Source organism: Electrophorus electricus, chromosome 19 (genome assembly GCF_013358815.1).
Source record: "Electrophorus electricus isolate fEleEle1 chromosome 19, fEleEle1.pri, whole genome shotgun sequence".
Classification (NCBI taxonomy): Eukaryota; Metazoa; Chordata; class Actinopteri; order Gymnotiformes; family Gymnotidae; genus Electrophorus; species Electrophorus electricus.
Genome location: NC_049553.1, coordinates 4055222 through 4068139, shown reverse-complemented (window position 1 = coordinate 4068139; position 12918 = coordinate 4055222). Strand labels below are relative to the sequence as shown.

Here is a 12918-nt window from a genome sequence, read left to right as displayed (position 1 = left end):
TGTGTTAAGAGATGGGATAGAGCAAAGATAGGTTGCCTGCTGAAGAATGAGTTGACACACTGTCCCGGCCTTTCCTTCACGGTCGTTTTCTGACCACAGCACCGCTTTTGGCTGGATATATTTTTTATGACAAGCCTCTGTCATCCCATCAGTGACTTGTAAAAAAATAAAATAAAATAAAATAAAAAATTCCAGCTGCACTACTGTGCTTATTAAATTTGTACCGGTAGAACACTCGCAACCATTCCACTGCATCGTTGTTAATGGTCCACTGCTTAAATAATTTCTGGTTAGCAGTGGTCCGGAAACTGACTAGTGATGAACAAGGAGAAGCTGGCTAACAAATTATGCATATCAACCGATGGTATTTGAACACTTTAAAAATTTTACCTGCAAGTGTGCATAATAAAATGGCCAATGAGTTTATAATGTGCATCAAATAGCGAGAACATATTAAGAATGGATCAGGGCTTAATATGCTCTTATAGTAGAATATTTCTTACTGACATTTCATAGTAATCTCCAGGTCCCCACCTGTCTAGCTTTTAGGGAAAGAAAGAAATATTTAAATAAGTACAGTTCTGAAGACTTTGTAAAACCATGATTCTATCAAAATCTTTAAGAAAACTGGAAAATGTTTAAAACAGAACATTTTATGAGTCTTTACATGTGACTGAATACATATGTCTGCTTTGTGGGGACAGCACTCTAGCCTATTCTGGCAATTGTGAGGTAAGGAAGTAGGTAAACTGATGGCCTGATCATCTAAGGGAAAGACTTCACATCCTGTTATACGTGGCCCGTTTCTCTCTCTTGCTGTCTGTCTGCAATACAAGTAGCCACACAACAGATGTGTAGCTATTTACATGCGAACCCAATTTAAATTGGCAAAGAATGCATGAAGGGTGGTCATTGGAACAGATGAAAATGTGTCATTTTTAAATAAAAAAGGAAAGGGAAAAACTAGACAAAAAGTGACACACTCATGTTAGTGTAATTATGTATGAGGGGGCAAACAACCCTCCACCATTACAGTGCCTATGGCTATCAGCCCATTTGTCATTCAGTTTTTCTTCTCTATTATATACATTCAAAATAGTGTTGATTAATGTATACTCAATGTATTTACAGAGATTTTGATCATTTGCGACAATTTCCAATTATTTATTCTTTTTTTTCCTTTCTAATTTTTCCAACCCAAAGACGGGCTATAAAGTACATTAAGAGAGCGGGGGAGAGTTAAGAAATAAAGAATGAAAAATAAAGACAAAAAAAGGGGAGAATAGCATTGCTGAGGTGTAATTCTCTCCTTCTTTCCAGGTCCAGTGCATCTTGCCAATACCTGATAGAAAGGGAGAAAGGAGAAGCAAGAGGAAGAATACGCAGGAGTGAGAACGAGCGAAAGGAAAGTGGCAGAATGCAACTGAAGATCAAAAGACAAGCGGGAAAACGTATAGTTCGATGCAAGGGACAAATGCGTGTTTAAAAAAAGATAGGAGAAAGGAGATGGACAGAGTAAGTAGCTAGAAAAGAACAGCCAGAAACCGTCACATCGTCTCAACAATACCAATAAAAAACATCTGGTTTATATTTGGCCTTTTGCAAACATAGAGAAGTAACTGCCGATAAAATATATACACTACAGAATCGACAGCCTAGGATGGCTGAATGGGCAGTTACCTGGGAATATAGTTTTTGTAAAAGGCCCACATCTGCAAGCTTTTATTCATCAAGTGGTTATATCAAAAAACAAAAAAAGTAAGTAAACACACTCCTACATCTTGTGCCTACATGAATATAATTTTAGCACGCTAAATGCAAAATCACAATGTCAATTTAGGGGATTATTAGCTTCTAGGAATAGGTATTAACTTAAGTGCTTTTATTGTTTTACAATTTAGCCCAAAGTTATTAACAAGACAAAATGCAACACAGGTAGTACAAAATACAGTATAAAGTTTACCATGAAACCCTACGTACACTTCATATACGAAGTCATTTGTCATGTACAAAACAAGATGAATACAAAGGCTTTATCTCCATTACTTCTGTGGTAGTGCAGTTGCCAGTGTGCAAACAGCAAACTGTCCCAGTCTTGCCTTCAATCATCAATACATTAGTTAATAAACAGAAAATAGCATGGAATTAATATGAAAAACACATTTGGACAGTCTGAAGTGACTTTATTTGTATAAATCACATAAGGTTTTCTGTTCCTTGAGATTCAGTTCTGTCTTTGATCCATGACAGTCTAGCACAAGTTCACAAAGTTCCATTTTAATAACAGAGCATAGCAGCATCTGATCAGGGGTTATAAGCATGGGCAAGCTAAAATAACTAACACATTACACATGTGCTTTGCACTTAGATTTGAGAGAGTCAAAAAGTGGTTTTATAATAGTTTAGATCTAAACATAGTATTTTATTGAAAACCCCATTCTTTTTTTTTTTTTTAATGTCTGAATATAATGTAAACACTTTAAATAGTGCTTTGCTGTTGGCACACTAGCGTAGCACGGTCACTCTCAGCTAGCAGGTGAGCATGCACACACACGTGAGAGCTCTGTATACCTGCTGTGTTTTATTTAGCCATGGCTTTGATGGCCACTGCAGCCTCCTCATTCATCGCAGACAGAACAGTGATCTGAAATCCACACAACAAAAGTGAAATAATTAGAACCACAAGTCGGGCGAGGGACCTCACCGACACAGTATGGCTTTTGCGGAGCAGAGTAAAAGGCAGTAAAGAGCATTTACCAGGATCTCCTCTCCAGCATCAAACTTGCCCTCAATCTCTTTTCCCAATTCTCCTTCAGGCATTTTCAAGTCTTCTCTAACTTCACCACTGTCCTGAAGCAGAGACAGGTAGCCATCTTGGATGCCAATCAACTGTGGATGAGGGTAGGTTGAGAGAGTAACAAGGTGTAACAGAGAAGGGAGATTTGAATTGGAAAAACCTCTCTCTCAGAAGTCAAAAGGTTCTACACACATTTACATTTAAATAATAAATGTGAGTTTCTGGATCTGGACTTGATGCTCATAAGACTACATCAACATGAAGAATAATTAATTTCACTCACTATCTTGAAACTTGCAGAGTCAATGGATTATCAGATATAATGTAGAACATTATACTGTAAACATGTGACCAGGTTCCTAATGGGGTCATACTTTAGTTGAACTGGGAGACTTTTGTACCTGATAATCCATTCTCTTGATGTTAGGGACATCCATATTATGAGTAGAGGGACAGATATCCTCATACTTTTTGCCAGTGAAGATGTCAATTCCAACCATGTGGACCTTTCAGCCAAAAAAGTAAAAGTGTTTATAAGCTCCTGTATATTTAAAAGATCATGAACCTCACAGTCATCTTAGAGTGTGTCTAGAACTCACCCTACAGTTTTTTTCTTTTTCTTTTTTAAGAGTTACATTCATCAGAATAGTGTCCACATCAACTGCTAAATAATCAGAGACCCATATGGTACAATTAACGGACGCTCTTCATTTAGTTTTATATTCTGGAAACCAATTCTTTTTTTCTGTTTTGAATACCAGTAGTATCTAGTACCGTTGTTCGTATAGCATAATATTTTAGACTTGGGTGCATACTAGTGGAACAACAATACTGAATTGACAGCCCTATTTGTGCTCTTAATCACCTTCAACTACGCTCACCTTTGCGTGTCCATGCTTGCCGGTCTTGGAGGTGGACATCTCCACGATCTTGCATGGGCGGCTCTTCAGCACCACAAAGCCGTTTTTGCGCAGAGCAGAACATTGCATGGGGTAAGTGGCGGACGCCCCGGCATCACCTGTCGTGAAGTCCAAATCTGCATCTGCCATATTTGTCCTGAAAGGTGACGAGCATAAGACCTAATGCACTGCAAGGTTTTCAGTGGCTGACTAATGTATTACTATTGATTGGGGTGTTTGCGAAATACAGAAAAGTGCTGTGTATGATGAGGTAGGGATCCATGATATTTATCGTTTAAAAATAAATAGTACCTTTTAAATGTATTGTTGTTCAAATAAAACTGTTCTTTCTTTAGAAATAAAAAAATGCACGCTTGCTATTTTGCAAGGGTGGGCTAAATTTGGTAACGAGAACATGGCACCCGTTTGCCACGCTGCTTTATACTTCTGACAAACAAATAAATAAATAAAAAAAAACCTTTAAACGTATTAACAGTGGCTCACTTTGGAATGTTTTCGTGAATCGCAAGTAAATTAACGCAATATAAACAATATCGGTTGTATTGCTGTGCGTGGTTGGGGCGCACGCGTTCACGTGGAAAGGCCTTAACGTCAACTCACGCTGTCTCCATGCAAGAAATGCCAGGCTCAAAAGAATCGATCTGAACCAGCACACACCTTGTGGTAGCAAGTCTGTACAACCCGTTAGCTAATTTAAATTCTCTCAGACTCCAGATTGTCATGATAAAGCCCAAACTTTGACATTTTGCGTCTCTAGATCCAGCCAACTTTACAATCTCCCATATGCACACTGTGGCAATAAGGCACCCGGCATTGGCATGTTAAGATTAGCATTTCTGTAAGACTTGAGCGTTGGCTGTCAGAAGGCATTAGAATGGGCGCATATTTGATTTAGTCACGGATCATGAATAACGTCGTTTTGAACTCGCTTGGGCCGTATTTCACAACGACGCCCGTGTTTGACATGGTGCGGCCTGCTCGATGTGACAGCGGCGCCGCGCCGAGGCCCAGCGAGCGGGGGAGCCGACCATCGCCAAGCAGGTGCAACCGCGTCGCCGGCACGGTTAAAAACCGATAACGGGAACCAGACATCGCCACAAGTGTGAACACGCAACTTCAGTCTGGAAGTGTTACAGCCGCCACGAGGTTTGGGTTTAACGTTGGTGAACTGCGCTAATCCGGAGATGTTGCGTGGACGCTACGGGGGTTTGAGTCATGATCCAAGTCATTTGGTCTCTTTCCAGACAAATCACGTTTTAATTCGGCTAGATCGACGGAGACATCGCTTCTATTGACCAGTTGCGTAAAGTTAAATCCAAGGCCTAAGGACATTTTGTTGTCGTCATCCCAAATTTCCAGTGCCACGAATAAACGCAAAACGCCGCTAGTTAGCGGATTACTTAAAAAGAGGTGCCTCGTCCAAAGTTTAGCTAAGCGTTTCGCCGTTGCAAAAATAAACGACGCAAATTTGCCTTTCGGTATGAAAGAGAAATGTGCAAGATGAAGGTGCATTTGGAGGGAGGAGGCAACTCTTAACGCGCGATCACGCCCGCTATTTGAAAGGTTTCGTTAGCCAGGCTACTTGCCTGGTTTGCGATCCTTCTCCACGCTAGACGCTTCGGGGCGATCCGACGACGGGGCGAGTCCCACTGGGTGTCTCGGTGCGTCCGTTCCCTCTCCGTGCGGGGTGGCTGCGCGGCGCCCCTGCTGTAGCCTATTCAGCTTAAATCAGCTCTCCGGACGATACCGTCATTCCAGGCGTCTCGGTTTTTTTTCCCGTTTCACGAGGGCACACGCGCGGGTCGGCAAAAGTGGGAACCCCGATCGCTCGCTCGCTCTCTCTCTCTCTCTCTCTCTCTCTCTCTCTCTCTCTCTCTCTCTCTCTCTCTCTCTCGCTCTCGCTCATCCGCGCCGAGTCAGCCACACGTACCCATGAAATGAACCTCAGTGGTTTCCTTCGCACTGCGCATGCGCCCTCGACCTTCGGTCTTCACGTCCTACGACGGGTGGGGGATCGCGGGAGCGCGCAGAGCCTCGTGTTAGCTAGTACCCATAGTATTAGATGGCAGACATCTCCGTTTTGGGTTTATTTTGTGTGCAAAATAATACATTGATACATCAGTAGGGCATTTGACAATCACCTTACGTTACTTTTAGGGTACACGTGTCGGGTTTCTTATGTCTGAGAAAGGGCGTTTTCATTTCTTCCATTAATTCTGCACAGTGGTCCCACTATTTTGGGGGCTAAACGGAATTCATCAAAGGTTGGCGTAGGCTGCGTTTCCTCCTCTGGAAACCTTCGCATTACGCCTCAACTTGGCTTTAGAGTTAGTTTGCATGATATAATACGACGGGTAAAACACTGGACATGTCAAAGCAGGATGTTACACTTCTTACATTAAACGTTGTGTTGCATTTAGAAAATCCTTGCACTATTTTAATTTCTGTGAAGGACAACACAATTTCTACTTTTCTGGTTCAGTGACAGATTCAGATACTCAATTGTTGAATAAATGTAGACTATTAAGCATGGTTTTAGTACGCATTCACGGACGGTCCCAACTAGCCAGTGTGTAGTTGTTCGGATAAATATAGCCGGGTGAAACTTGAATCTGGTGACCTATGAGCAGGGAGACTAGGGCGAGGCAGTAAGGCCAAACAACACAGCGGCACGAAACCAGTTTCTTTCTTTCTCCAGTCCAGTATGGTCGACCAGCTATGCGTCACTGATTTGGCCAGCGATCTTTGAGTATCATCATCATCAATGCAGGAGTTTAGATATCCGTAACAGAAGACAGGTGTAATCTCCATGTGTAGAGAGCATAGCAATGACCATGTCACTACGAAATCTGTGTAACCACGTCTTCAAACACAAATAGAAGAAGTATTGGGCAACATCGTTCAAGATGTTTTTTAATAAACCCTGGTGGGCTTCTGCAATACTTTGCATAGATCGGCGTGGAAGTTTGAACCGGCTTGGGGATACCGCAGAGTTAAATGCGTTTCAAGTCAGCAGATTTCTTTTTTTTTTAACATTATCATAGTGTTCATAATTTCATCCAAAGACCGTGTTTCGCGCGAGGCAATCCCACTCTCCGCAGACTCCCAATTGACAAAGTGGAAAAGTAGTCGGGAATCGCGGATTGGTCGCCTGGCAACCAATAAACTCGAGGCTCCGACGCGCATTCCCGTCGCGGAATCGGGATAAAAAGTTTGAGGGGGTTGTTTGAGCAAAGTTTTGCGCCTCGGAGGGAGGGTGTAAATAATAACGATTACCGTAAAGGGGGGGAAAATGACCGACGCAGAAGTACAAGGAGCTCCGCTGTCAGCGCCGGTGACCGAGCAATCACAGCCGGAGAGAAGAGTGATTGGTAGGAGTTGTCCAAATGTAGCGTCAATAACGCGAAGTGAAATGCTAGACGCCTTATTAATGGCAACAAACGGAGTTTCTTGATACTGAAATTAAACGGCCTTGGTAAATGTATGTTCTTGCGTGCGTTGTCGCCTAAGTTTCATTTTGAAGTGGGTGCCACCTCGGCGACACGCATTTCACAAATACTTCCACGTGTTTCTCGTTTTACTCATACCCGTGAATAATTGAGTTCGTTTATCACACATGCACCTATAAAACAATGTGTTTTTTTTTTTTTTTTTAAATATTGTTCTTTTTCTTGTTTGATTTGTCAGTGTCGCTGAAGTTTTAGTGTTCGTTCGGGAATGACTTATTGTAGCTGCGTTTCTCAAACCTGATCCATTACCGCAGTGAATCAGGTAAAATATGACTCGAGCAGGTGTTAAGGTAAACGCAGACAAGTTTGGTGACTGCATCTTATGCCTTTCGCAGTTGTTTCTAAGTATTAGTTTTTGACGTGACCCGAATTTTCTTTAGACCCGTAGTTTAACTTCACTTGCGTGACTATTAAAAAAAAAAAAAAGATTAAAAAAAAACTTTGTCAAGCCCGTGTTTGGTTGCCTGGAATCCGTACTTTAAGAGCCCAAAGTACAATGTAATATTGTTTAGGAAGCACTTTCTTGTGTAAATCTGAATGTACTGTAAGAAAAAGGTTCACACTTTGTTTTTACTGATTTAGGAAATGTTTGTAATGACCTGGAGTAGGCCATTGTCGAGGAAAAGCTTTCCTGCATTAGGTTAACTTACAAATTAGCATTTACGATGTGCAACGTATTCCACTTGACTTTCGTACAGAGCGGTTTCAAAGTTAATGGTTAATTATTTACATACAAGGCCTTCTTTCTTTGGAGAGGCCATGGGTTACACTTTGGTTGATAACTTGCCTTCAAACGTTTGAAAGCGTCGTTGGCTCTTTCACCACGCCTTAGTGTGTGTGTATGTATAGAGGTGTACGCTAGAAAGTTCAAAATTAATTTATGCAAAGCTTCACATTTGACATTGCAGCTACTTTGGTGCAAGGAACCGTGAAATGGTTTAATGTGCGAAATGGATATGGCTTTATCAACAGGTATGTGGGTAGTGTATGTGTATCTCTCTCTCTCTCTCTCTCTCTCTCTCTCTCTCTGTGTGTGTGTATATAATCAAAATTTTTTTTTAATATATGTTTATAGTTTGATTTGAAAATGTTGATTTCGTTTGCTGTTAATTTGAAGAATTGTAAAACCTGTTTAAACAAACGAAATTGGATGGCCTTTGCTGCTCTTTCTTAAAAGCATGTGGTCTACACACAAATAAAAGTGAATTTAAGTGTTCTTTCTGAATCGTTTGCTTTGCCTCACAGAAATGATACCAAAGAGGATGTTTTTGTCCACCAGGTAAGAAGTGCTGTCAATAGACCTAGACTGTCACTTGACACATGATCGAAGTGGCTTGGGTGTTTTATTGTCACCAATCCTGAATAGTCTTTTTCTAGAGGTGAAGAACATTCTTCATATTTTTGTCCATTTTTAGACTGCTATTAAGAAGAATAACCCTAGAAAATTCCTTAGGAGTGTGGGGGATGGGGAGATTGTTGAGTTTGACGTGGTTGAGGCTGCCAAGGTGAGCGACCTGACATTACACATGTTGCCTTTGTCTGCTAACTACCGTACCTTGCGTCGTTCCTGTGTCAAGTACATAGGTGCGTGAAGCTACTAAACGGCACCTTTTAAACCCAGGGCTCAGAAGCTGCCAACGTGACGGGCCCAGGTGGAGTGCCAGTCAAAGGGAGCCGCTATGCCCCCAACAAGCGCAGGTTCCGCAGGCGTTTCTTCCCGCGCGGCGCCCGACCCTTGTCGTCCGAAGGGAGGCCTGAGGAGGCTTCCACTGGCCCTGCCTCTGAGGGGGAGGGGGTTGGAGAAGATGGGGTGCCCAAGCCAGGGTCACGTCGCCGTCGGCAGCGCAGGCCAATGGATGCGCAGCCAGGCGAGGTGAGTGCTCGGTGGTGCGCTGGTCTGTGCACTTCCTCTGGGATAGGTGCAGGGATGGTGTGGCTGTGTACAATCTGGGTTAATGGTGCTTTGCTAGCTTGTTGCTTTGTTATTTGCTATGTAAGGAAGAGTCTAGCTTTTTCACGATGGTTGGTTTATATTGCGTTTATCTCTTCGTTAAGAAACTTAATCGACCTGCTTCTAAAGATGCTGTGATGTAGTTGTAGTGCCTAGGTGCTCAAATTTTATTCCTCAGTTTAATATGGGATAAAAACAGTCAGTTTACTGTTTGCTGTCGTTTAGGGACAAGTGGGTGAGCAGAAGAGTGAAATGGTGGATGGTGTTCAACAGAGGCCACCACCACCACGTAGGTTCAGACCGCGATACCGAAGGTGAGTCTTGGTCTTCCCTGCGATACTCTATGGTGCAGACTGTTGCCCAATCCTGTTTCTTAAAAACAAGGGATGGGGGTAAAATTGCATGTCCCCTTGCTTCTTTGAGCTGAGTAACAAAGGGTAATGGTTAAAATCCCCTGCACAATAGGACAACCCTTCAAGAACCTGTCAACAACCCTTCAAGAAAATGTCGTCATTGATGGCTTAATGTCTTGTGATTTCTCTTGTGTGGGGTACTGGTATCCTTTTGCGACTGTCTACAGTTGTCATTCACAACTTTAATTTCATGCGTCGGTCTCCAAATGGTCTCCACTGCTTCATTACCAGGCTAGTAGTGCTCTGTAGGCAACTCTAGTCTGCACTGATATTTGAGGAGCAGTAAAAGAGGTGTTGTATAGCTCCGGGGGGGAAGAGAGAGGCACACGACGTTGTCTGCTACCAAGGAATTGACATACTACTAGTGGTTTTTGTGTACTTGCTATGCAGAAATGACACTTAAACTAAGATGGTGCAATGCTTGTAACATTTGCACCTTTATTAACAGAGAAAATGTTTAGGGCATGTATGTATGTGGGTTTCTTTGGTCACTTGCAGAGCCATCTCACTGGTGGTTCACAGGGTATTCTGGGAAATTTCACATAGCACTCCATCTGGAATGTACCCCTGAAAATCCTCTATTTGGAGAGCCATGTGGTCCTACCTGTTTATCTCAATAAAACTTGAGACACTTTGCTTGTTCACAGCTAGGGATAGAGTATGTTTGGGGGTAGGGCAAGGGTTGAAACAGGATTAGGCCTATGACTAGATCTGTGTCATATTCAGAATCTAATTGTGTCTGGTGATCCTTAGGCCATTCCGTCCTCGTCCTCCAGCTGGAGAGGTTCAGCCAGTGGCAACATCTGCAGAGGGCCAGAAGGAGGCTCTCAAAGAGGTCCAGGACGGTGGAGAGCGGGGTGATTCACAGGCCCAGAAGCCCCGCCGACAGTTCAGCCGACGCAGACAAAGGAACTCTGACTCCACTGCCTCTAAAGTAGAGTACCAGTGCCAGTAATGACCACATTGACACACAGGATTTTTGCTACAGAGATGAACAGTATGTTCACAGAGGACAGACTTTTTTTTTGTGCATTGTTAAGCACTTGTTTCAGGACCTATGAAATGAAATTGTAGTTTCTCATGCAGGTTAGCTTACCCATATGGATTATGCTAAGTAGTGGTTGTTGGGTCAGTCTTGAGCACTAAAATGAGCTAGATCGTTTGTCACTTCTTGCCGGTCTAGAGATGTGTAGCTCTATGACCAGCTCTCTCTTCACAGGATGATGCAGAAAAGTCTGACAAAGCAGAAGCTACCTCCCCGTCTCAGTCTTCGAAGCCCACTGATGTCAAATCCTCCCCAAAGTCCTCCCCGAAACAACAGTCCCAGAAAGCCTCCCCCAAAACAGTGGAGGTGAGGCTTAAATGACTGAGATTTGAGCTGGACATATGAGTTCAATCACTTTATTCATTTGTTTGATTTATTTTGAAAATTTATTTATTTAACACAATGTAGACCTGAGAACCTCTTCACGTGTCATGTCTTTGAGTCACTTGGGTTTTCGTGAGCTCAGAATAGTCCCGTCCACGATTTCACCTGATGTGAGCTGTTTCATTTTTACACCCGTCTCGTGTAACATTTTTGTACCTACACATTTTAACAAGGTTTTTTTTTGGTTTTTTTTTTTTTGTGTGTGTGTGTTTACAACATCCTGGGGATTTGTAGCTGTCATAACTGTAACCATTTCAGTGCTCAAACCCACTCCCTCCCCCCACAGGACCCTGAAGCAACTGTTGCTACATCTGTGGAGTGACTGCCATGATCTGGAAGGAATCAAATTACCCCGGCAAGAGGTGGGGACTCCTTGAGATAAACGGATGTTATTTCAAGGGAGGGCAGTACAGCTGTAGCTAAAATGCACTGGATGGTTTAAGAGTACATGTCCAGTTCTCTTGATCATCTTTTTTTTTTTTTTTTTTCTTTTTAATTCCACCCCCCCCCCTTAAGTGTGATCTCAAACATTAAAATTAATTCCAAATTTCTTCACTAATATAATAAAGCTATTTGTTTAACAGATGAGCCTGATTTCAGAAGTTAATTAGTCGTTCCTTTTTAAATATAAGAATTTGACATTAGAAAATCGACCCAAATTTAAAACTCTGAAGCCACTAAATTTGTAAAAGTGGTTTAATTTGTCATTAAGGTGATGAGTATGTCTCACACTGAAATTTGTGGCTGAATTATTAAAGCTTTCCTACCCTTATTGTGGTGTGACAAAGTAAATGCACCCCTGAGAAGTTATAAATTTGAGCCTCAGCCCATACATTGCAGTAAGGTAACCCATCAATATGTACAAATCTAAAATTATAGAAAATATGTATTCAGACAGAAAATGACATTTGTACATTTCCAGCATGTCTTTTAAACTGAGGACGGTTGCTTAAGTGCAAAGGACAGTTAGAAGGAAAGCTATTATTTTTGCCAAAGTGGGCATCAGGTATTAACTTTTCTGACTGAAAGAAATTGTTTTAGATTATTTTTTAAGTAACTGCGAAATTTAATCTGATTTAATTAGTTGCAGGTAATCTTATTTTTCAAGGCCAATATCCATTCATCCAGATATGTTGGACGACCTTTCCAGGGGTCTTGCTTGTCACACCCTTCATTCTCAGTTGATGTTAAATTTGCCTGTCAATTTTGTTGGTTCCTGTGATGTCATCCTACCCCTGTGTTGGAGTGTTTGGTTTTTTTTCTCCCCCCCCCCCCCCCAGTCTGTCGCGCTTGCTTTTGTGTTGCCCTGTAGGTCCCCAGGTGGGTTAGCTGGGGTGGTTGGACCTCGTCTGTCTCAAACACAAAACTGATGTGCACACAACTCTTCCCTCCTGCCTCACTTCTTCCCTGCGCCCTTCATTTGCTCGAGAGTGAACAGTAGTGAGACGGTAGGAGGGACAAGGTGTGAAGATTATATTTTGGACTTTAAAATCTTGTAAGAGGTGAAGAAGAAAAAAGGAACTTGCTCCAAAAGCCCAGTATATTTGCATGGTCTTCCCCTTAATTCTCTGGTTTGGGTGCGAGTAGTTGGAAATGAGAACCAGTCTGGCCCTTTTAAGTTTGAGGAAAAACTGTGAGGGAGTGGTGTGTGGGTGTGTGTATAGGGTCACCACTTCCCTTACCATTGAGTAAATGAGAAATTACTACAGGCCCGTTTGTGAACTGGTTTGAAGTTGGTTTTGTTTTTCTATTCTTGTTTTGTTGGGGTTTTTTTTATTTATTTTTTTTTCTTTTGGAGGGGACTATGTGCAATGAAGGTAAAGTCAAATATCTATAAAGTATTTGCAAAACAATGAAATTGATTCTCTTGTGTGAAATCCTTTTGTTCCTTTGTTTAAT

At 42.1% G+C, this 12918-nt stretch overlaps 2 protein-coding genes across 5 annotated transcripts; one reads left to right on the top strand and one right to left on the bottom strand.

Moving 5' to 3' along the window:
* Window positions 1-120: 120 nt before the first annotated feature.
* On the bottom strand, window positions 121-5599 carry LOC113577321 (eukaryotic translation initiation factor 5A-1). 2 transcript variants are annotated; one of them, XM_027009903.2, is made up of 6 exons: window positions 5304-5598; window positions 3679-3853; window positions 3199-3303; window positions 2758-2889; window positions 2572-2644; window positions 121-1342 (listed from the first exon to the last, which is right to left on the bottom strand). In XM_027009903.2, exons 2-5 carry the CDS (start codon window positions 3844-3846, stop codon window positions 2582-2584), a joined length of 468 nt encoding a protein of 155 aa, XP_026865704.1. In that variant the 5' UTR covers window positions 3847-3853; window positions 5304-5598; the 3' UTR covers window positions 121-1342; window positions 2572-2581. The 2 variants fall into 2 exon arrangements, with proteins under 2 accessions (XP_026865704.1, XP_026865705.1); XM_027009904.2 differs by having other exon boundaries at window positions 1332-1423; window positions 5304-5599.
* Window positions 5600-6663: 1064 nt separating this feature from the next.
* LOC113577324 (Y-box-binding protein 2-A-like) lies at window positions 6664-12369 on the top strand. Of its 3 annotated transcripts, none has more exons than XR_003410616.2 (10): window positions 6664-7088; window positions 8135-8198; window positions 8472-8505; window positions 8642-8731; window positions 8848-9099; window positions 9403-9491; window positions 10344-10524; window positions 10810-10941; window positions 11044-11129; window positions 11306-11395. XR_003410616.2 is itself a non-coding variant. In XM_027009909.2 (10 exons), exons 1-9 carry the CDS (start codon window positions 7010-7012, stop codon window positions 11339-11341), a joined length of 957 nt encoding a protein of 318 aa, XP_026865710.1. In that variant the 5' UTR covers window positions 6665-7009; the 3' UTR covers window positions 11342-11381; window positions 12300-12369. The 3 variants fall into 3 exon arrangements, 2 of the variants coding, with proteins under 2 accessions (XP_026865710.1, XP_026865709.1); XM_027009909.2 differs by lacking the exon at window positions 11044-11129 and adding an exon at window positions 12300-12369 and having other exon boundaries at window positions 6665-7088; window positions 11306-11381; XM_027009908.2 differs by lacking the exon at window positions 11044-11129 and having other exon boundaries at window positions 6665-7088; window positions 11306-11931.
* Window positions 12370-12918: the final 549 nt, after the last annotated feature.

Excerpts from the sequence above, each read along its gene's own strand:
- LOC113577324 (XM_027009909.2), top strand. The coding sequence starts at position 7,010 with ATGACCGACGCAGAAGTACAAGGAGCTCCGCTGTCAGCGCCGGTGACC. Across the intron at positions 8,732-8,847 it reads ACGTGGTTGAGGCTGCCAAG|GGCTCAGAAGCTGCCAACGT; the intron begins GTGAGCGACCTG and ends TTTTAAACCCAG. Across the intron at positions 9,100-9,402 it reads TGGATGCGCAGCCAGGCGAG|GGACAAGTGGGTGAGCAGAA; the intron begins GTGAGTGCTCGG and ends GCTGTCGTTTAG.
- LOC113577321 (XM_027009904.2), bottom strand. The coding sequence starts at position 3,846 with ATGGCAGATGCAGATTTGGACTTCACGACAGGTGATGCCGGGGCGTCC. Across the intron at positions 3,304-3,678 it reads GCAAGCATGGACACGCAAAG|GTCCACATGGTTGGAATTGA; the intron begins GTGAGCGTAGTT and ends TTTGGCTGAAAG. Across the intron at positions 2,890-3,198 it reads TCAAGAGAATGGATTATCAG|TTGATTGGCATCCAAGATGG; the intron begins GTACAAAAGTCT and ends CCTCATCCACAG.